Here is a 23,265-nt window from a genome sequence, read left to right as displayed (position 1 = left end):
TTATTATAGTGTCTTGCATCTTCAAGATGACCAGCCCATGTTGGCTTACAAGACACTGTATCTGCAGTAGCAAAGACTTTTTCCACATTTTATTGTGTTAATAAAAAATGGATGAAATTGAGATTTTGTGTCACTGCCCTCCACACAATATCCCATAATGTCAAAGATGATGCAATCTCAATCGCACTCCACACTGCCCTTTCCCACCTGGACAAAAGGAACACCTATGTGAGAATGCTGTTCATTGACTTCAGCTCAGCATTTAACACCATACTGCCCACGAAGCTCATCAATAAGCTAAGGACCCTGGGACTAAACACCTCCCTCTGCAACTGGATCCTGGACATCCTGACGGGCCGCCCCCAGGTGGTAAGGGTAGACAACAACACGTCTGCCACGCTGATCCTCAACACTGGGGCCCCTCAGGGGTGTGTACTTAGTCCCCTCCTGTACTCCCTATTCACTCATGACTGCATGGCCAGGCACGACTCCAACACCATCATTAAGTTTGCTGACGACACAATAGTGGTAGGCCTGATCACCGACAATGATGAGAAAGCCTATAGGAAGGAGGTCAGAGAACTGGCAGTGTGGTGCCAGGACAACAACCTCTCCCTCAATGTGAGCAAGATGAAGGAGCTGATCGTGGACTACAGGAAAAGAAAGGCTGAACAGGCCCCCATTAACACAGACAGGGCTGTAGTGGAGCAGGTTGAGAGTTTCAAGATCCTTGGTGTCCACAACACCAACAAACTATCATGGTCCAAACACACCAAGACAGTCGTGAAGAGGGCACGACAACACGTTTTCCCCTTCAGGAGACTGAAAAGATTTTGCATGCGTCCCCAGATCCTGAAAAAGTTATACAGCTGCATCATCGAGAGCATCCTGACCGGTTGCATCACCGCCTGGTATGGAAACTGCTCGACATCTGACCGTAAGGCACTACAGAGGGTAGTTTGTACAGCCCAGTACATCACTGGGGCCAAGCTTCCTGTCATCCAGGACCTCTATACTAGGCGGTGTCAAAGGAAGGCACAAAAAGTTGTCAAAGACTCCAGTCACCCAAGTCATAAACTGTTTTCTCTGCTACCGCACGGCAAGCGGTACCAGAGCGCCAAGTCTCGGATCAAAAGGCTCCTTAACAGCTTCTACCCCCAAGCCATAATACAGCTGAACAATTAATCAAACGGCCCCCAGACTATTTACATTGACCCCCCCACCTCTCTATTTGTTTTGTACACTGCTGCTACTCGCTGTTTACTATCTGTGCAGTCACTTCACCCCTACCTACATGTACAAATGACCTCAACTAACCTGTACCCCCTCACACTGACTCGGTACCGGTACACCCGGTACACCCTGTATATAGTCTCGTTATTGATATTTTATTGTGTTACTTTATATTATTTTTTACTTTAGTTTATTTGATAAATATTTTCTTAACTCTTTCTTGTTGGTTAAGGGCTTGTAAGTAAGCATTTCACTATAAGGTCTACACATGTTGTATTCGGCGCAGATGACAAACAAAGTCACCTGCACCAAATATGATATGAAATATGTTTTTAGAAATCTTTACAAATTAATTAAAAATGAAAAGTTGAAATGTCTTGAGTCAAAAACTACTCAACCCCTTTACTATGGCAAGCCTAAATAGGTTAATGAGTAAAAATGTGCTTAACAAGTCACATAAGAAGTTGCATGGACTCACTCTGTGTGTAATAATAGTGTTTAACATGATTTCTGAATGACTACCTCATCTCTGTACCCCACACATACAATTATCTGTAGGTCCCTCAGTGCATTTCAACCACAAAGACCAGGGAGGTTTTCCTATGCCTTCCAAAGAAGGGCACCTATTGGTAGACATTGAATATCTCTTTGAGCATGGTGAAATTATGAATTACACTTTGGAAGGAAACCGCTCAAGGATTTCACCATATGAATACTTTCTGAAGGCACTGTATATACTGTATGTTGATTGTGTAAATTCTGTATCTATATATATTGTATATATATATATATACTGGTTCTGTATATGATTTATTTTGGCAGCACCATTTCACAGAGTCAATACCTGTTAATGACAAAGCGAAAACAGGTTTTTAGACATTTTTGCAAATGTACAGAAACAGCAAATTTACATAAATATTCAGACCCTTTGCTCTGAGACTTGAAATTGAGCTCGGGTGCATCCTGTTTCCATTGATCATCCTTGAGCTGTTTCTACAACTTTAGAGGACTTTGGAGTCCACCTGGGGTAAATTCAATTGATTGGACATGATTTGGAAAGGAACACACTTGTCTATATTAAGGTCCCACAGTTGACATTGCATGTCGGAGCAAAAACTGAGGTGGAAGGAATTTTCCATAGAGCTCCGAGACAGGATTGTGTTTGAGGCACAGATCTGGGGAAGGGTACCAAAAAAGTTCTGCAGCATTGAAGGTTCCCAAGAACACAGTGGCCTCCATCATTCTTAAATGGAAGAAGTTTGGAATCACCAAGAATCTTCCTAGAGCTGGGCGCCCAGCCAAACTGAGCCATCGGGAGAGAAGGGCCTTGTTCAGGGAGGTGACCAAGAACCCGATGGTCACTCTGACAGAGCTCCAGAGTCACTCTGTGGAGATTGGAGAACCTTCCAGAAGGCCAACCATCTCTGCAGCACTCCACCAATCAGGCCTTTATGGTAAAGTGGCCAGACGGAGAGTGGCCCAGCCAGAACCCGGACTTGAACCTGATCAAACATCTTTTGAGAGACTTGAAAATAGCTGTACAGCGACACTTCCCATCCAACCTGACAGAGCTTTTTAGGATCTGCAGAGAAGAATGAGAAAAACTCCCCAAATACAGGTGTGCCAAGCTTGTAGCGTCATACCCACGAAGACTCGAGGCTGTAATCTCTGCCAAAGGTGCTTCAACAAAGTACTGAGTAAAGGATCTGAATACTACTGAAAAAAAAACTATTAATACATTTTAGAATAAGGCTGTAACGTAACAACAATTGGAAAAGGTCAAGGGGTCTGAATACTTTCCGAATGCACTGTAGGTTCATACGAAAAAAATCTAAAATTGATAAACAAAACAAAAACCTACTTTAATGATAAAGCTTATCTTGACGTATAGTCCATGCTTTGCAAAATAAAATTTCACCCTGAAACACTTATTTTCTAAATAACCATTCCAGCTTCTCTTAGTCTCTAACCCAAAATAGTTCTGGTTTCAGTTGTTGCATTTTATCAAACAAGCTTACCGTCAAATCATCATATAAAGTACAGTACAATAAAAAGCGCAGTTCATTCTCAATCTCCCCTGAATCGCAAACAGTACATAGCTGCTCTTCTTCCATTATTGCATTAAACCTATCTTAATTGCCAGAGGAAGTATCCTGGTTCTCAACTGGGCACACAGTGACCTTTGGTTTCTTGTTAGGTGAGAGGTGACATAGGGTTCCAGATCATAGTTGTTTTTGATTTGGTTGTTCTGAGTTTTGGTTTAAGTCATATATCAGTTGGCCATTTTTCTTTGTAGCTTTCACTTGTGTTTGATCATATTGTCACACCCTGACCATAGTTTGCTTTGTATGTTTCTATGTTTTGGTTGGTCAGGGTGTGATCTGAGTGGGCATTCTATGTTGGATGTCTTGTTTGTCTATTTCTATGTCTGGCCTGATATGGTTCTCAATCAGAGGCAGGTGTTAGTCACTGTCTCTGATTGGGAACCATATTTAGGTAGCCTGGGTTTCACTGTGTGTTTGTGGGTGATTGTTCCTGTCTCTGTGTTTTGCACCAGATAGGTCTGTGTTTGGTTTTCCACGTTTATTGTTTTTGTTAGTTTATTCATGTCTAGTGTCTTTATTAAAAAACATGAATAACCACCACGCTGCGATTTGGTCCGCCTCTACTTCACCTAAGGAAAACCCTTACACATGTTGACATCGTAACTTCTTTCTAAATATGTGCTGTAGATTCGCTTCCTTAAAAACGGAATTGAGTTCTTTTGTCCATGGGTAATTAACTTATTTTGTCCATGGGTAATTAATTTCCTTTGTCCATGGGTAATTAACTTATTTTGTCCATGGGTAATTAATTTCCTTTGTCCATGGGTAATTAATTTCCTTTGTCCATGGGTAATTTAATTTCCTTTGTCCATGGGTAATTAATTTCCTTTGTCCATGGGTAATTAATTTCCTTTGTCCATGGGTAATTAATTTCCTTTGTCCATGGGTAATTAATTTCCTTTGTCCATGGGTAATTAACTTATTTAGTCCATGGGTAATTAATTTCCTTTGTCCATGGGTAATTGAGTTCCTTTGTCCATGGGTAATTGTGTTCCTTTGTCCATGGGTAATTGTGTTCCTTTGTCCATGGGTAATTGTGTTCCTTTGTCCATGGGTAATTGTGTTCCTTTGTCCATGGGTAATTGAGTTCCTTTGTCCATGGGTAATTGAGTTCCTTTGTCCATGGGTAATTGAGTTCCTATGTCCATGGGTAATTGTGTTCCTTTGTCCATGGGTAATTGTGTTCCTTTGTCCATGGGTAATTGAGTTCCTTTGTCCATGGGTAATTGAGTTCCTTTGTCCATGGGTAATTGAGTTCCTTTGTCCATGGGTAATTGAGTTCCTTTGTCCATGGGTAATTGAGTTCCTTTGTCCATGGGTAATTGAGTTCCTTTGTCCATGGGTAATTGTGTTCCTTTGTCCATGGGTAATTGAGTTCCTTTGTCTATGGGTATTGAGTTCCTTTGAAGACCTTTTTTCTTATCCTGTCCTCTGGCATGTCGATAAGGCACCCAGCCCATGTCCTATTTCACAGTGCACCCAGCCCATGTCCTATTTCACAGGGCACCTAACACATGTCCTATTTCACAGGGCACCCAGCCCATGTCCTATTTCACAGGGCACCTAACCCATGTCCTATTTCACAGGGCACCTAACACATGTCCTATTTCACAGGGCACCCAGCCCATGTCCTATTTCACAGGGCACCCAGCCCATGTCCTATTTCACAGGGCACCTAACACATGTCCTATTTCACAGGGCACCCAGCCCATGTCCTATTTCACAGGGCACCCAGCCCATGTCCTATTTCACAGGGCACCTAACACATGTCCTATTTCACAGGGCACCCAGCCCATGTCCTATTTCACAGGGCACCCAGCCCATGTCCTAGTTCACAGGGCACCTAACCCATGTCCTATTTCACAGGGCACCCAGCCCATGTCCAATTTCACAGGGCACCCAGCCCATGTCTCCTTGAATAGCCAGGCTTGGAACAAACTTATGCACTCCAAGGAAATGTTGTATGGCTCTATTTTGAATAAAGTTGTTTAGGATTATTTTGTGTGTGTGGTGCAGCATTCTGCATTCAGTGACGAAGTGCAGTTTCGCGGCAGCGGCTGCTCTGTGTCGGTGGTGTGTAACTCACCTCTTTATGGCGCAGCGTGCTGCTGGGTGTCTGTGTCTCGGTGTGTGTGTGTTGTGAGAACACCATCATGGCTTCGAGGCGCAGGGCCAGGTGTGTGTGCTGCTGTCTCTCTGCGTGGTCACACGGGGTTAACTTCTCCTCGTCCTCCACAAACAGGTCTGACCCAGCCTGGACCAGGAGCTAACACACACACACACACACACACACACACACACACACACACACACACACACACACACACACACACACACACACACACACACACACACACACACACACACACACACAGGAGAAGTGGGAGGCAAAAGGGAAAGAGAGAGGAATAGTTAAAAGATGAGAGAAGACAGTCTCTCTCTCTCTCTCTTACCTCTACACAGTCTCTCTCTTTTTCTTACCTATACAGTCTCTCTCTCCTTCTCTTACCTCTACACATTCTCTCTCTGTCTCTTACCTCTACACAGTCTCTCTCTCTCTCTCTCTTTCTCTTACCTCTACAGTCTCTCTCTCTTTCTCTTACCTCTACAGTCTCTCTCTCTCTCTTACCTCTACACAGTCTCTCTCTCTCTCTCACCTCTACAGTCTCTCTCTTTCTCTTACCTCTAAAGTCTCTCTCTCTCTCTTACCTCTACACAGTCTCTCTCTCTCTCTCACCTCTACAGTCTCTCTCTCTCTCTCACCTCTACACAGTCTCTCTCTTTCTCTTACCTCTACACAGTCTCTCTCTCACCTCTACAGTCTCTCTCTCTCTCTCTCACCTCTACACAGTCTCTCTCTTTCTCTTACCTCTACACAGTCTCTCTCTTTCTCTTACCTCTACACAGTCTCTCTCTTTCTCTTACCTCTACACAGTCTCTCCCTCTTTCTCTTACCTCTACACATTCTCTCTTTCTCTTACCTCTACACTCTCTCTCTCTCTCTCTCTCTTACCTCTACACAGTCTCTCTCTCTCTCTTACCTCTACACAGTCTCTCTCTTTCTCTTACCTCTACACAGTCTCTCTCGCTCTCTCAACTCTACAGTCTCTCTCTCTCGCTTACCTCTACAGAGTCTCTCTATTTCTCTTACCTCTACACAGTCTCTCTCTCTCTCTCTTACCTCTACACAGTCTCTCTCTCTCTCTTACCTCTACACAGTCTCTCTCTTTCTCTTACCTCTACACAGTCTCTCTCTCTCTCTCACCTCTACAGTCTCTCTCTCTCGCTTACCTCTACAGAGTCTCTCTATTTCTCTTACCTCTACACAGTCTCTCTCTCTCTCTCTCTCTCTTACCTCTACACAGTCTCTCTCTCTCTCTTACCTCTACACAGTCTCTCTCTTTCTCTTACCTCTACACAGTCTCTCTCTCTCTCTCACCTCTACAGTCTCTCTCTCTCGCTTACCTCTACAGAGTCTCTCTATTTCTCTTACCTCTACACAGTCTCTCTCTCTCTTACCTCTACACAGTCTCTCTCTCTCTCTTACCTCTACAGTCTCTCTCTTTCTCTTACCTCTACACAGTCTCTCTCTCACCTCTACAGTCTCTCTCTCTCGCTTACCTCTACAGAGTCTCTCTATTTCTCTTACCTCTACACACTCTCTCTCTCTCTCTCTCTCTCTCTCTTACCTCTACACATTATCTCTCTCTCTCTCTTACCTCTACAGAGTCTCTCTGTCTCTTACCTCTACACAGTCTCTCTCTCTCTTTCTTTACCTCTACAGTCTCTCTCTGTCTCTTACCTCTACACAGTATCTCTCTCTCTCTATTTATCTTACCTCTACAGTCTCTCTCTCTCTCTCTCTTACCTCTACACAGTCTCTCTCCTCTCTTACCTCTACAGTCTCTCTCTCTCTCTCTCTCTCTCTTACCTCTACACAGTCTCTCTCTCTCTCTACCTCTACAGTCTCTCTCTCTTACCTCTACAGTCTCTCTCTCTCTTACCTCTAGACAGTCTCTCTCTCTTTCTCTTACCCCTACACAGTCTCTCTCTCTCTCTCTCTTACCTCTACAGTCTCTCTCTCTCTCTCTCTCTCTTACCTCTACACAGTCTCTCTCTCTCTCTCTCTCTTACCTCTAGACAGTCCCTCTCTCTCTCTCTCTCTCTTACCTCTAGACAGTCCCTCTCTCTCCTACCTCTACAGTCTCTCTCTCTCTTACCTCTGCACAGTCTCTCTCTCTCTCTCCTACCTCTACACAGTCTCTCTCTCTCTCTCACCTCTACAGTCTCTCTCTTTCTCTTACCTCTAAAGTCTCTCTCTCTCTCTTACCTCTACACAGTCTCTCTCTCTCTCTCACCTCTACAGTCTCTCTCTCTCTCACCCTCTACACAGTCTCTCTCTTCTCTTACCTCTACACAGTCTCTCTCTCACCTCTACAGTCTCTCTCTCTCTCTCTCTCACCTCTACACAGTCTCTCTCTTTCTCTTACCTCTACACAGTCTCTCTCTTTCTCTTACCTCTACACAGTCTCTCTCTTTCTCTTACCTCTACACAGTCTCTCCCTCTTTCTCTTACCTCTACACATTCTCTCTTTCTCTTACCTCTACACTCTCTCTCTCTCTCTCTACCTCTACACAGTCTCTCTCTCTCTTACCTCTACACAGTCTCTCTCTTTCTCTTACCTCTACACATTCTCTCTTTCTCTTACCTCTACACTGTCTCTCTCTCTCTCTCTCTTACCTCTACACAGTCTCTCTCTCTCTCTTACCTCTACACAGTCTCTCTCTTTCTCTTACCTCTACACATTCTCTCTTTCTCTTACCTCTACACTGTCTCTCTCTCTCTCTCTTACCTCTACACAGTCTCTCTCTCTCTCTTACCTCTACACAGTCTCTCTCTTTCTCTTACCTCTACACAGTCTCTCTCGCTCTCTCAACTCTACAGTCTCTCTCTCTCGCTTACCTCTACAGAGTCTCGCTATTTCTCTTACCTCTACACAGTCTCTCTCTCTCTCTCTTACCTCTACACAGTCTCTCTCTCTCTCTTACCTCTACACAGTCTCTCTCTTTCTCTTACCTCTACACAGTCTCTCTCTCTCTCTCACCTCTACAGTCTCTCTCTCTCGCTTACCTCTACAGAGTCTCTCTATTTCTCTTACCTCTACACAGTCTCTCTCTCTCTCTTACCTCTACACAGTCTCTCTCTCTCTTACCTCTACACAGTCTCTCTCTCTCTCTTACCTCTACACAGTCTCTCTCTCTCTCTTACCTCTACAGTCTCTCTCTTTCTCTTACCTCTACACAGTCTCTCTCTCACCTCTACAGTCTCTCTCTCTCGCTTACCTCTACAGAGTCTCTCTATTTCTCTTACCTCTACACACTCTCTCTCTCTCTCTCTCTCTCTCTTACCTCTACACATTATCTCTCTCTCTCTTACCTCTACAGAGTCTCTCTCTGTCTCTTACCTCTACACAGTCTCTCTCTCTCTTTCTCTTACCTCTACAGTCTCTCTCTGTCTCTTACCTCTACACAGTATCTCTCTCTCTCTATTTATCTTACCTCTACAGTCTCTCTCTCTCTCTCTCTCTCTTACCTCTACACAGTCTCTCTCTCTCTCTTACCTCTACAGTCTCTCTCTCTCTCTCTCTCTCTCTCTTACCTCTACACAGTCTCTCTCTCTCTCTTACCTCTACAGCACATATGTCAGAGTCAAGGCCCGCGGGCCACATCCGGCCCGCAAGAAGGTTTTTTACGGCCCCTGGGATGATCTTGATTTATTATTAGAACCGGCCCGCAGCAAGCCGGCAGCCCGCAGATCTTTTACACGCACCAATACTACATTTCCCACAATGCAAAGGTGACGCACCGAGCAGTAGGCTGCTTCATTTCAATATTTATTGGCACAGCAGTCGTCAGCATCACAGTAAAATTAACTTTCAGATACCCATCAAAAATGGCAAAACGGAAGGTGGATACTGAGAACCGGGGTTTCAAACAAGGTGGGAGTCGGAGTATATGTTCACGAAGGTAGCTGGAAAACCTGTGTGTCTTCTGTGTGGAGAAAGTGTGGCGGTACTGAAAGAGTATAATCTGAGACGACATTATGAAACGAAACACGCGGACAAAAACAAGAATATGGACATGGAACAAAGGCTACAAAAGGCAGAGGAATTAAAACGAGGCCTCAAATCTCGACAGGCTCTGTTCAAAAAGCCAAATCACAAGGCCAGGCTGCTGTCAAGGCCAGTTTTATTTTGGCAGAAGAGATCGCTAAATCAGCCCGGCCATTTACGGAGGGGGATTTCATCAAAAACTGCATGATTAAAGTTTGTGACGAAGTTTGCCCAGAAAAAGGCAACTCTTTTTAAATGTGAGTCTGAGCAGAAACACCATTGCCGAGAGAGTAGACCAGTTGTCCATCAATCTAAAAGAGCAGCTTGTGAAAAAGGGAAAAGATTTTATTGCATATTCCTTGGCTGTGGATGAGAGCACCGACATTTCTGACATTGCCCAGTTGTCAATTTTCATCCGCGGAGTGGACTCCAACCTAAGCGTGACAGAGGAGTTTTTGGCTTTACGTCCTATGCATGGCACAACTACGGGGCATGATTTGTATGAAGAGGTGTCAAGATGTGTAAATGAGATGGAGCTGCCTTGGGAAAAACTCGTGGGTTTGACAACCGACGGAGCACCTGCGATGTGTGGACACAGGAGCGGACTGGTGGCGAAGATACGGGAAAAGATGCAAGAGGAAAACGCGACAGGTGAGCTGACAGCTTATCATTGTATCATACACCAGGAAGCGTTGTGCGGTAAAGCCTTGAAAATGGAGCATGTAATGAGCATCATCACGCGCACAGTTAACTTTATCAGAGCCAAAGGTTTGAATCACCGCCAGTTCAAGGCATTTCTGACGGAGTTAGAAACGGAGCATGGTGATTTGCCTTATCACACAGAGGTGCGATGGCTAAGCCAGGGAAAGGTGCTTCAAAGATGTTTCGAGCTTCGTGAGGAGATTTGTCTGTTCTTGGACAGCAAAGGGAAAGACACAACACAACTCCGAGACGAAATGTTTCTGTGTGAAATGGCTTTTCTGTGTGACATTACGAGTCATCTGAATGCAATAAACTTGCAGCTGCAGGGTCGGGATCGTGTCATCTCTGATATGTACAGTACAGTGAAGGCATTTAAAACCAAACTGACTCTGTGGGAGACGCAGATGCGGAAAGAAAATTTGAGCCACTTTCCCAGCTGCCAGACCATGAAAGAGAAGCTCTCTACCAGTGCGTTCCCGAGCACACAGTTGGCTGATAAAATAGGTATGCTTGCCGCTGACTTTCGACGCCGATTTGCTGACTTTGAAGCACAAAAAGCAGGTTGGAACTGCTCGGTAACCCATTTGCTGTTGACGTGGAAAGCTCACCACCAAACCTCCAAATGGAGTTGATTGACCTCCAATGCAATGATGCACTGAGGGCAAAATATGCGGCAGTGGGTGCTGCGGAGTTCGCCCGTTTCCTCCCGGCACAATGCCCCAGCTGCGCATCCAGGCTGCTCAAACGTTGTCTATGTTTGGCAGCACATACCTGTGTGAACAACTGTTTTCTTTGATGAACCTGAACAAAACATCACACAGAAGTCGACTTACTGCTGAACACCTCCACTCAATTCTGAGGATTTCTTCAGCTCAGAGCCTTACCCCGAACATTGATGAACTTGTGGAAAAGATGGGACACCACCAAGTATCACCCTCAACCTCAAACAAGTGAACATTACTGTGCAATCACATATTTAGAGTTTTTACTCAGTTCAAGTTTAAAAGTTAAAATGTAATATTTGTTTTCACTGCATGTTACTTCTCCTTAAACAAAGTGTTGTTTTTGATTAATAGATTTTTGCACTTTATTTTTTTGTATTTCAATCCAATTATATTTTAAAAATATTTCAGTTGAGTGGATGATAGAAAATTGCTATTATTGTTTTTTCTTTGAAGTAAATTTAGCCCACTTTTGCTAAAATAGAAAATATAGTCTACTGATGGTGCCTTGAATACCGGTTTCTTTCATTTAATGTTCATGTTATGGGGATATTTATATAAAGGAAATTTGTCTTTTGTGTCTGTTGAAAATTAAAGATTACTGACAGAGCCATAAGAAAATATTGCTTTATTTATCTGATCATATTGTAATATATTTGTTAGGTTTTCAGTAGGTTCAATTAGGTTCACTAGACTATATGCGTCATTTAAAAATTTTTCAATGAACATTCGAACAGTCCGGCCCTCGTCTTGTAGCTGATTTTTTTATTTGGCCCTCCGTCCATTTGACTTTGACACCCCTGCTCTACAGTCTCTCTCTCTCTCTCTTACCTCTACAGTCTCTCTCTCTCTCTTACCTCTAGACAGTCTCTCTCTCTTTCTCTTACCCCTACACAGTCTCTCTCTCTCTCTCTCTTACCTCTACAGTCTCTCTCTCTCTCTCTCTCTCTCTTACCTCTACACAGTCTCTCTCTCTCTCTCTCTCTTACCTCTAGACAGTCCCTCTCTCTCTCTCTCTCTCTCTCTTACCTCTAGACAGTCCCTCTCTCTCTCCTACCTCTACAGTCTCTCTCTCTCTTACCTCTGCACAGTCTCTCTCTCTCTCTCCTACCTCTACACAGTCTCTCTCTCTCTCACCTCTACAGTCTCTCTCTTTCTCTTACCTCTAAAGTCTCTCTCTCTCTCTTACCTCTACACAGTCTCTCTCTCTCTCTCACCTCTACAGTCTCTCTCTCTCTCTCACCTCTACACAGTCTCTCTCTTTCTCTTACCTCTACACAGTCTCTCTCTCACCTCTACAGTCTCTCTCTCTCTCTCTCTCACCTCTACACAGTCTCTCTCTTTCTCTTACCTCTACACAGTCTCTCTCTTTCTCTTACCTCTACACAGTCTCTCTCTTTCTCTTACCTCTACACAGTCTCTCCCTCTTTCTCTTACCTCTACACATTCTCTCTTTCTCTTACCTCTACACTGTCTCTCTCTCTCTCTCTCTTACCTCTACACAGTCTCTCTCTCTCTCTTACCTCTACAGTCTCTCTCTTTCTCTTACCTCTACACAGTCTCTCTCGCTCTCTCAACTCTACAGTCTCTCTCTCTCGCTTACCTCTACAGAGTCTCGCTATTTCTCTTACCTCTACACAGTCTCTCTCTCTCTCTCTTACCTCTACACAGTCTCTCTCTCTCTCTTACCTCTACACAGTCTCTCTCTTTCTCTTACCTCTACACAGTCTCTCTCTCTCTCTCACCTCTACAGTCTCTCTCTCTCGCTTACCTCTACAGAGTCTCTCTATTTCTCTTACCTCTACACAGTCTCTCTCTCTCTCTCTTACCTCTACACAGTCTCTCTCTCTCTCTTACCTCTACACAGTCTCTCTCTTTCTCTTACCTCTACACAGTCTCTCTCTCTCTCACCTCTACAGTCTCTCTCTCTCGCTTACCTCTACAGAGTCTCTCTATTTCTCTTACCTCTACACAGTCTCTCTCTCTCTTACCTCTACACAGTCTCTCTCTCTCTCTTACCTCTACAGTCTCTCTCTTTCTCTTACCTCTACACAGTCTCTCTCTCACCTCTACAGTCTCTCTCTCTCGCTTACCTCTACAGAGTCTCTCTATTTCTCTTACCTCTACACACTCTCTCTCTCTCTCTCTCTCTCTTACCTCTACACATTATCTCTCTCTCTCTTACCTCTACAGAGTCTCTCTCTGTCTCTTACCTCTACACAGTCTCTCTCTCTCTTTCTCTTACCTCTACAGTCTCTCTCTGTCTCTTACCTCTACACAGTATCTATCTCTCTCTATTTATCTTACCTCTACAGTCTCTCTCTCTCTCTCTCTCTTACCTCTACACAGTCTCTCTCTCTCTCTTACCTCTACAGTCTCTCTCTCTCTCTCTCTCTCTTACCTCTACACAGTCTCTCTCTCTCTCTTACCTCTACAGTCTCTCTCTCTCTCTCTTACCTCTACAGTCTCTCTCTCTCTCTCTCTCTCTCTCTTACCTCTACAGTCTCTCTCTCTCTCTCTCTCTCTCTCTTACCTCTACACAGTCTCTCTCTCTCTCTCTCTCTTACCTCTAGACAGTCCCTCTCTCTCTCTCTCTCTCTCTCTTACCTCTAGACAGTCCCTCTCTCTCTCCTACCTCTACAGTCTCTCTCTCTCTTACCTCTGCACAGTCTCTCTCTCTCTCTCTCTCCTACCTCTACACAGTCTCTCTCTCTCTTACCTCTACAGTCTCTCTCTCTCTCCTACCTCTACACAGTCTCTCTCTCTCTTACCTCTACAGTCTCTCTCTCTCTCTCCTACCTCTACACAGTCTCTCTCTCTCTTACCTTTACAGTTTCTCTCTCTCTCGCTCTTACCTCTACACAGTCTCTCTCTCTCTCTCTCCTACCTCTACACAGTCTCTCTCTCACCTCTACACAGTCTCTCTCTCTCTCTTACCTCTAAAAAGTATATCTCTCTCTCTCTCTCTTACCTCTACTCTTTCTCTCCCTCTTACCTCTACACAGTCTCTCTCTCTCTCTCTCTCTCTCTCTCTCTCTCTTACCTCAACACAGCTCTTCATGCCAGCAGCAGCAGCGTAGTGTAGACAGGTGCTGTTCCTGTTGTCTGTAGCATTAATGTTAACCCTTTCATACTGTCCTCTGTCCAGCCTAGCCCCGGTCCAGCTCAGGATCATCTGGACACACACACAATATTGTTAACACTCTAATGTATTTGTGTGTGTGTTCTTTGTGTGTATGTATTATTTGAGTGTGTCTGTGTATCTATACCTGTAGGCAGTCTGCCCTGCGTTGTTCGTCTCTCTGTGGTCTGGCCAGTCTGGGAGACAGTGCCCCCTCTGGCAGAAGCAGGATGTGCGCTCCCTGACACAACGCATGCAGACATGTCTCATTCTGCACGTTCCGCTTGTTAGGGTTCCCTTCTTTACTGAAAAGGAACGACCTGGAGGGGGTGGGTGAGTGGGGGAGAGAGAGAGAGAGAGAGAGAGAGAGAGAGAGAGAGAGAGAGAGAGAGAGATTTACCTTCCTTTCATAGCATATTTTCAAAGCAGAGTGGACAGATGACAGACATTCCAGTTCCAAGTCAACATTATGCTGGGGCTGCAGTCCTCAGGTAGTTTATATTCAACATCTCTGTCTGTCTACAGATCCATTTACTGATTACCTCCCCTTCATCATCTACTCCCTCTCTCCTCTCCTCTCCCCATCCCACTCTCTTCCTCCACCTCACGGCTCTCTACTCTCCCTCCCCTCTGCTGAATCTGTGAGAAACAGAATTTATCACACAGCAATAACCACTGTAGCAATAATCACATAATCTGACACACAGGCAGAAAGACAGACTGAAATACATTCTGCTAAGTACACATCAGATAAGCGCACACTTCGGTCAAGTGCACTCAAACAGATGGCTGAATGGAAGAGTAATTTGATAGGCAGGAAGGTACCGAAATAGACCTGCAGTTAGCGAACTGGCCTTTAACACACACACACACACAATTAGCTGGCCTTTTCAACCCGCTTCCTCTGACCCCTGTAATCACCCAGAGAGAGAAAAGAAGGAGGGGAGGATCAGTGAAAGGAAGATAAAAAAATAGGCTCATTGACAGCCTGTCATCTCCTCCCAGGGGTCAGACTGCTAACACACTGGAACTCTCTCTTCTTCTCTCTCCATCGCTCCCTGTATCCCTGAAACATATCTAAGGGGTGTTACCTGAGCAGGCGTGTCATGGCGTGCCTGCAGGTGTAGTGGAGGGGTGTGTTGTGGTGGTAGGTCTCTCCGTAGGACGCGTTGGGGTCCAGCCCCTCTCTGAACTGGCTGTTGCCCTCGTACAGTTGCCATGCCAACGCCTCGTCCCCGCTGACTAGAGCCTTCCGGAACTTAGTGGCTGTGTTCCCCATCACTGCCCTACAGGGGGCGTCGCACTGGAATCATTCAGCACAATTAATCACCTTTATCATTCAGAATTTATATATATATATATATGTGTGTGTGTTAATAACATACAGTACCAGTCAAACGTTTGGACACACCTACTCATTCAAGGGTTTTTCTTTATTTTTACTATTTTCTACATTGTAGAATAATAGTGAAGACATCAAAACTATGAAATAAATCATATGGAATCATGTAGTAACCAAAAAGGTGTGCGCCACAATTGATATGCCTGAGTTAAGAGGACCTGGTGAAACTCTACTTTAGAATTGGCTTTAGTAACAAGGAAATCCTTGTTCTTTTAGCACATAATAACCAGATTATAAATTGTCCCTGTCATGGTGCCTTTCGATTTCCTACAATTTTATAGTCATTATTATTCCTTGTTTGTTATTATAGCTAAGATTCAATGGAGGTTATTGGTCAGCGTAGAGATGAGATTGGGAATGGGTGGCTGGGAGGGCATCAGACACTTCTCTGAGGTGTGTGTAGGGATTCCACTCATCTCACTTCAGTCTCTCGTGGATCCACTTTGCCCAAGTAGACCACCACCAGCCACTATATTTTAATTTAATTAAATTAAACAAGGTAATACAAACTGATCACAATACTTAAGTGACAGCCTGTCTCCAATGTATGTACAATGACATAATTCACAGACTTTTGGTACATTAGTTGCAGCTTAAAAGCCCTAAAAACCATAGCACCTCAAAGTAAAAGAAGTACTTTGCTTTACGTTTTTTGTGTTTTCTGTTAAAACCTGTTGAGTGTAGGGGGCAGTATTTTGATGTTTGGATGAAAAACGTACCCAAATGAAACTGCCTATTTCTCAGGCCCAGAATCTAGAATATGCATATAATTGTCAGATTAGGATAGAAAACATTCTAAAATTTCCAAAACTGTCAAAATATTGTCTGTGAGTATAACAGAACTGATATTGCCTGCCTTCGCTCCATTTAAAGGGATATCAACCAGATTCCTTTTCATATGGTTTCCCCATGGTCTTTAGACATAGTTTCAGGCTTTTATTTTGAAAAATGAGCGAGAAAGATCACATCGCGTCATTGGACGGCTGGGTGCCAGCAGCGTTTTGCATGCGCAAAAGCTTGGAGCAGACATTTTCTCTCTCTCTCCTATTGATGAAGCTACAGTCCCGGTTGAAATATTATCGATTATATATTGTAAAAACAACCTGAGGATTGATTATAAAAAAACTTTTCACATGTTTCTACGAACTTTACGGATACTATTTGGAATTTTCGTCTGCCCGGTCGTGACCGCTCGAGCCTGTGGATTTCTGAACATAACGCGCCAAACAAATGGAGGTATTTTGGATATAAAAATCATCTTTATGGAACAAAAGGAACATTTATTGTGTAACTGGGAATCTCGTGAGTGCAAACATCCGAAGATCATCAAAGGTAAGCGATTCATTTTATTGCTTTTCTGACTTTCGTGACCAATCTACTTGGCTGTTTGTAATGTTTTGTCTGCTGAGAGAGATGTCCTTACATAAACGCTTGGTATGCTTTCGCCGAAAAGCTTTTTTGAAATCTGACACGCCAGGTGGATTAACAACAAGCTAAGTTGTGTTTTGCTATATTGCACTTGTGATTTCATGAAAATTAAATATTTTTAGTAATTTAATTTGAATTTGGCGCTCTGCAATTCAGCGGATGTTGACAAAAATGATCCCGGTATGGAATGGGTGCATCAAGAAGTTGAATGTCTGCTCAGGCCACATGCTCACAAGCTCTATATGTTTTGTACACTCAGGATACAGTGCATTTTGAAAGTATTCAGGCCAGGTCATCTGAGGCAGCACTCCTTCACTCTCCTTCTTGGTCAAATAGCCCTTACACAGCCTAGAGGTGTGTTGGGTCACTGTCCTGTTAAAAAACAAATGATAGTCCCACTAAGCGCAAACCAGATGGAATGGTGTATTGCTGCAGAATGCTGTGGTAGCCATGCTGGTTAAGTGTGCCTTGAATTCTAAATAAATCACAGACAGTATCACCAGCAAAGCACCCCCACACCATCATACCTCCTCTTCCATGCTTCACGGTGGAAACCACACATGCGGAGATCATCCGTTTACCTACTATGCGTCTTACAAAGACATGGCGGTTGGAACCAAAAATCTCAAATTTGGACTCATCAGACCAAAGGACAGATTTCCACTGGTCTAATGTCCATTGCTCGTGTTTCTTGACCCAAGCAAGTCTTGTTGGTGTCCTTTAGTAGTGGTGTCTGCAGCAATTTGACCATGAAGGCCTGATTCATGCAGTCTCCTCTGAACAGTTGATGTTGAAATGTGTCTGTTACTTGAACTCTGTGAAGCATTTATTTGGGCTGCAATTTCTGAGGCTGGTAACTCTAATGAACTTATCCTCTGAAAGTTTTCCTTTCCTGTGGTGGTCCTAATGAGAGCCAGTTTCATCATAGCGCTTGATGGTTTTTGCGACTGCACTTGAAGAAACTTTCAAAGTTATTGAAATGTTACGGATTGACTGACCTTCATGTCTTAAAGTAATGAAGGACTGTCGTTTCTCTTTGCTTATTTGAGCTATCCATGCCATAATATGGACTTGCTATTTTACCAAATAGGGCTATCTTCTGTATACCATCCCTACCTTGTCACAACACAACTGATTGGCTCAAACGCATTAAGGAAAACAATTCCACAAATTAACTTTTAACAAGGCACATCTGTTAATTGAAATGCATTCCAGGTGACTAACTCATGAAGCTGGTTGAGAGAATGCCAAGAGTGTGCAAAGCTGTCATCGAGGCAAAAGGTGGCTACTTTGAAGAATCTCAAATATAAAATATATTTTGATTTGTTTAACAGCTTTTTGGTTACTACATGATTCCATATGTGTTATTTCATATTTTTGATGTTGTCACTATTATTCTACAAGAAAATAGTAAAAATAAAGAAAAACCCTGGAATGAGTTGTACTGTATATGGAATAATACAATACATTCATGTAATAATTCATCACTGATTTGAATCTTTGATAATAATAAACACTTACCTCCGCTATTCAGTCCTCACCTCCTCTTCCTCTCCTACACCTCCTCTTCCTCTCCTCCACTACTCACAGCTCAGACATGGCCCACACCCTCACCCTGCAGAGAGAGAGAAAGAGAGAGAGAGAGAGACAGTGGGGGGGTCAATTAATCAATCAACTAATCTATCCATTTATGAAACATCCAACATGACTAAGTTACTGATTAACTGAATAGGGTTAATATTAATTGCCATGTCTACTATATAAGCTACAGTATCTGGATCCACAGACCCCATCATTTATAAACAGTCTCTGTGTTCCACCATTTTCTGCTCCAGTAAGTCTGCTGTAGACAGGGAGGGTGTGTGTGTGTGTGTGTGTGTGTAGGTGGGGGGCTACTGATAGTTTATAGGTCACGCTGTCTGTTCTACTCTCAACTCCACACAGCTTCAGCTGCTTCCAGCACACTTCGCCTCCCTCTCTCCCCTCACATTATTGCAGCATCCTCAAACCAATAATCAGTTTTCCATTGACAAAAAATATAATTAACAAACACTGGCTTTTGGTGGCATGTTGTGTTTATAACAGACAGCTTGTGTTTATATAGCTTCATAATACAAAATGTATCACACACAAAGTGTTAATAAGCGTATTATAATGAAGTTGGCTAAACACAATAAGTTGCCAGCCAGCTACTTACATTTTCACACCAGGGATAAGTACCAAGAACAATACACAGTGTAAAAGTGTCAGACTCTAGACAAAGAGAAGTTAGCTGGCTAGTGCACATAGTCTGTCAGCCTGACTTCTCTAGCGTACTGTAGCTAGCTATATCGTCGTCTGTCCATGCGGCCACCTGACATGTAGCCTACGGCTATACCATTAACTTTGGCTTGTGGCTTTATTTGGTGCTGTCTGGCTCTTTCACCCGGTCAGTATGGACAGACTTGCTCACTTGTTCGCTATCTACGACCTAGCCATTTATGACTAGCTAACAATAATAGCTAGTCATAGCTACATGGCTAGCTGCCACCGTTCTGCTAGCTAGCTACATCTGGCTGACGTGAATGTCTGTAGTGTAGTTAAACGCGATGCCAAGTTATGCTGGTTCAAGCTGATGCTAGGGCTGTGGTTTATTTTAACAGCTAGTGTCTGTCTTGGTGGGCCTCAATTCAGCCTTGTCAAATCATTATAATTCTAGCTATTTAGCTACAACTGGCTAACAGCTAGCTAGCTAATGACAGCAGTGGCAGCATCTAGCTGATAGCTAACACCCATCATTAGCTACTTAGCTATCAAGCTACTTACAAACATCGATTCACTTGAACATCAGTTGGACATACAAACATTCATAATACCGTTATTTCATAATTTTCCTTCTCGACTCCCCACCATCATCTCCTTCTTTCTTTCTCTCTCCAATCTCAGTTCTTCTCAGTGATGATGCGAGATGCTGCTGTTTCTGTTGTTGCTGGCAGGAAAAGGCATCATACGCATGAGCAGCACAAGTGTCGCTGGCCATTTACACCTGATTGTTCAATACATGTCTCTGTATCCTTGTCTTCCTTTATCAGAGATGGGTAGAAAAGTTTATTTAAAAAATTCCTCAAACTTGTCCAAATTTGCAAACTGTAGAAGTAAAAAAAAAACACTCAAAGCACATGAAAGTCTTCCGATTTTGTTTATTACACATAATACATGTTTATTACACAACTCTAAAGTCCATAGCACAACATTATAGATAGGGCTGTTTTGAATATTTTTACAACGAATTCTAGACAACATTAGGCTATGTGCCCCCCCCCCCCCCCCTCTCTCTCCTCTACTGTTCTTGACAGCAGATTCCCAGTCTGCAGGCCTCACACAGGGCTTTCTCATGGGGCCTCTTCCACACCCTCTCTGATCCTTCTGACCCTTCCTCCTCCTCCTCCTTTTCCTCCTCCTCTCCGTAGCAGTTCTTCCTAATCTTTACAAACAGCCGAAGCAGTGCCTCTTCCACCTCATTCTTTGAAAAGCCTGGAAGTTCAAACTCTTCCCGGCAGCGTCTGCATGCCTGGCCGAAAGGCCGCATCAGGACGGTCCCCCGGCCTGTCTCATCCCACAGCCGATAACGGAACACTACCACCACCCGTGCCGACGGCCATGTCTTAGAACACTCACCACACTGGAACCTGAGGGAGAGAGTTAGAGGGGGGAGAGAGAGAAGGAGGGAGCATTACAATGAGAGCATATCTATTGGCATGGAGTTCCATCATGTCCAAGTCAACAGAAGGAGTTGAAGACAAGTGGTTTGTTTCCACATTGTGGTGCTGCAGTGCCAATCTTCTAAATCTGTGAGCCGCTGAGCTCTTTGTGGAGCCAAGTCGGGGCAAATCCATAGAGATTGATAGAGGGCTCATCTTTGTAACTGTGTTAGAGTTGTCAGATTGTCTGTTAGTCAATTCTGAACTTTTTGCTCTCAGAGCGTTCAGAGCACACACTGGACGCTCTGGATGAGGAGTAGGGTTCATTCGAGCGTTCTGACCTCACAACCGCAGTCAAACCCCCAAGCTAACTAGCAAAATGTGTCTACCTTGCTAGCTACTTCCAGACACAAATGAGAGAACACTCACACTGGCCATTTTACTCGCGTAGCAGAGCTGGTTAAGCTTTCATGTTATCTAGAGCATTAGTGACTGTAACTGCGCTGCTGGCAACAATTTAATGATGTTTTTTTGCCAATGTTTAATGACACCAGTCATATTCAGGTGTTGCGCTTCCTAAATTCATCAATTATTCTGCGCTCTGGTACATTCAGACCAGAGTGCTCTGAAATCGGAGTAGATAGCCAGTGTGAATTTACAAACGCACCAGAGCACCATGAGCAGAGTGCATGCAGAGCGACCTGCCTGTGCGGAGGGAGCGAGTGACAGACATAGAGAAGCAGCTAATGGAATGACTAATGGTGGAAGTTATCTCTGTATTTCAGGTTTCGGGCAGGGCCGGGCTTTAAATTTGGCAAAAGCAATCGGGACTGCGTAGGGCAGGGCCTGAATGTCACAGGCATGGGTAGGAATCGGGCTTAAAATTCATGCACGTGCAGGGCTCTACAACAGGGTCACCAGGAGGGATCAGCCAATGATGTTGGAAGCCCCACCCAGTTGACTAGATTAAAATTAGGGAAGCCCTCAATGGCGCTGCCCATGCTAATAGGGCATTTTGGCAACTAGAGGCTTCTGTCATTCTCTATGGGCAAATCACAGGCCTATTATAATTATAATAAGGGAAAAACGTACTGTCCGTTGGCACAGTGGCTGTACACCCGCCATCTTCTCCTCCTCTCCTCCTTGGTGAGTGTTTCTGTCAGGCCGTAGTTGAAGTGGAAAGCCCACTGGTCACTGCTGCCCAGCTCCACATCCAACATCTCCTCAAAACACTCTGACCACAGGGTGGGCATCCAGTCTGCGCAACACAAACACGCACACACACACACACAGATCAGGACTGGTCAGAAAGTGCAGATGGGGCTTATTAAATAACTTTCCAGATGAATGCACATACATATGCCTAGGCCTACTGCCATTATGTAAATAAACAAAACAAAAACTATACAGGATAAAATAAACAAAATTAATTAAAAGTATTGCCTACAGTACCTGTATTCATGGTCCTCAATGTTGGAGAACAAATGCTAAAGAATGTTGAAGAACAAAATAACAAATTAGCTGTTGGTGTTGTTATATTGGTCGGTATGAGCTGGGAATATTTATATGTTCCCGGGTGCTATGGCCTTGACGTTGGGATTTGGAAACTGAAATTGAACGACTACTTTCGCTGAGGATGTGTAAGCGGTCCAGGGTACTATTGCCCTGACGTTGCGATTTAGAAACCGAAACTCACCGTCTACTTTCACATTTTGCTGGCCAAGTTCTTGGCATGCTGCCCACTGTACCCTGTCTCCGATTGTCACTGAGCGCAACTGAAGACCAGCACTCGAGAGACAATATTTTTTACAAACCCCAGAAACGGAACTGTTACTTAAATAGAGCCATGACTATATGGAACTCTATTCCACATCAAGTAACTGATGCAAGCAGTAAATTTAGATTTAAAAATCAGATTTAAAAAAAACACCTTATGGAACAGCAGGAAGTGTGAAGCAACACAAACATAGGTGTAGACACATGCATACACACACAATAACATACGCACTATACACACACATACACATGGATTTAGTACTGTAGATATGTGGTAGTGGTGGAGTAGGGGCCTGAGGGCACACGGTGTGTTGTGAAATCTGTGAATGTATTGTAGTGTTTTTAAAATGGTATAAACTGCCTTAATTTTGCTGGACCCCAGGAAGAGTAGCTGCCTTGGCGAATGTGGATCCATAATAAATACAAATACATGCAAAGGCTCTGCCCCATTCTGTCATGTTCACTGACAGTTAGGCCATAAAGACAAGCATGATCCTGACCACTGCCATTTTTTATCAGTTGAACATTTGCTGGATACAGATAGGCCCAACATAAAATGATTATAATAAAATAAGGCTCCTAGATGATAAAGTAATCTCTAAGTAGACTTAACTGTTGGTTTAGTGTGTTACTCAAATAATTTATAGGTAACAATAAAGTTACTATAATGTTTCAGTTACAATGGTCAAGAAACAACTATAACTTTTCTGTGAACCATGGTGTGGTTCTGAACTAACAAATAAATGCAACATGCAACAATTTCAAAGACTTTACTGAGTTACAGTTCATATAAGGAAATCAGTCAATTAAATTAATTATGGCCTAATCGATGGATTTCACATGACTGGTAATATAGATATGCATTTGTTGGTCATAGATACCTTAAAAAAAGTGTGTGTGGATTCAAAATACCAATCAGTATCTGGTCTGATCACCAGACTTGGCGGGAACTGGAGCAAGCTGTCGTACACGTCGATCCAGAG

General features: G+C 43.6%; 2 protein-coding genes across 2 annotated transcripts in view; both read right to left on the bottom strand.

The window, feature by feature from the left end:
• The window catches only part of ankib1a (ankyrin repeat and IBR domain containing 1a), a 30,896-nt gene extending 11,093 nt beyond the window's left edge, over positions 1-19,803 (bottom strand). The window contains exons 1-6 of the mRNA XM_029658668.2: positions 19,682-19,803; positions 18,348-18,441; positions 15,088-15,299; positions 14,145-14,316; positions 13,919-14,050; positions 5,425-5,604 (exon numbers count right to left, since the gene is read on the bottom strand). Coding sequence (XP_029514528.1) covers positions 5,425-5,604; positions 13,919-14,050; positions 14,145-14,316; positions 15,088-15,275 — 672 coding nt within the window. The 5' untranslated portion in view covers positions 15,276-15,299; positions 18,348-18,441; positions 19,682-19,803. The remainder of the gene's footprint in view (positions 1-5,424; positions 5,605-13,918; positions 14,051-14,144; positions 14,317-15,087; positions 15,300-18,347; positions 18,442-19,681) is intronic.
• Positions 19,804-19,987: 184 nt separating this feature from the next.
• LOC135571315 (receptor-transporting protein 3-like) lies at positions 19,988-22,141 on the bottom strand. Its single transcript, XM_065017090.1, has 3 exons — positions 21,959-22,141; positions 21,599-21,764; positions 19,988-20,494 (listed from the first exon to the last, which is right to left on the bottom strand). Exons 1-3 carry the CDS (start codon positions 21,966-21,968, stop codon positions 20,146-20,148), a joined length of 525 nt encoding a protein of 174 aa, XP_064873162.1. The 5' UTR covers positions 21,969-22,141; the 3' UTR covers positions 19,988-20,145.
• Positions 22,142-23,265: the final 1,124 nt, after the last annotated feature.

Source organism: Oncorhynchus nerka, linkage group LG4, assembly GCF_034236695.1.
Source record: "Oncorhynchus nerka isolate Pitt River linkage group LG4, Oner_Uvic_2.0, whole genome shotgun sequence".
NCBI classification, from domain to species: Eukaryota; Metazoa; Chordata; class Actinopteri; order Salmoniformes; family Salmonidae; genus Oncorhynchus; species Oncorhynchus nerka.
Note: the sequence above shows the minus strand (reverse complement) of the source record. Positions and strands in the feature narration are given on the sequence as shown.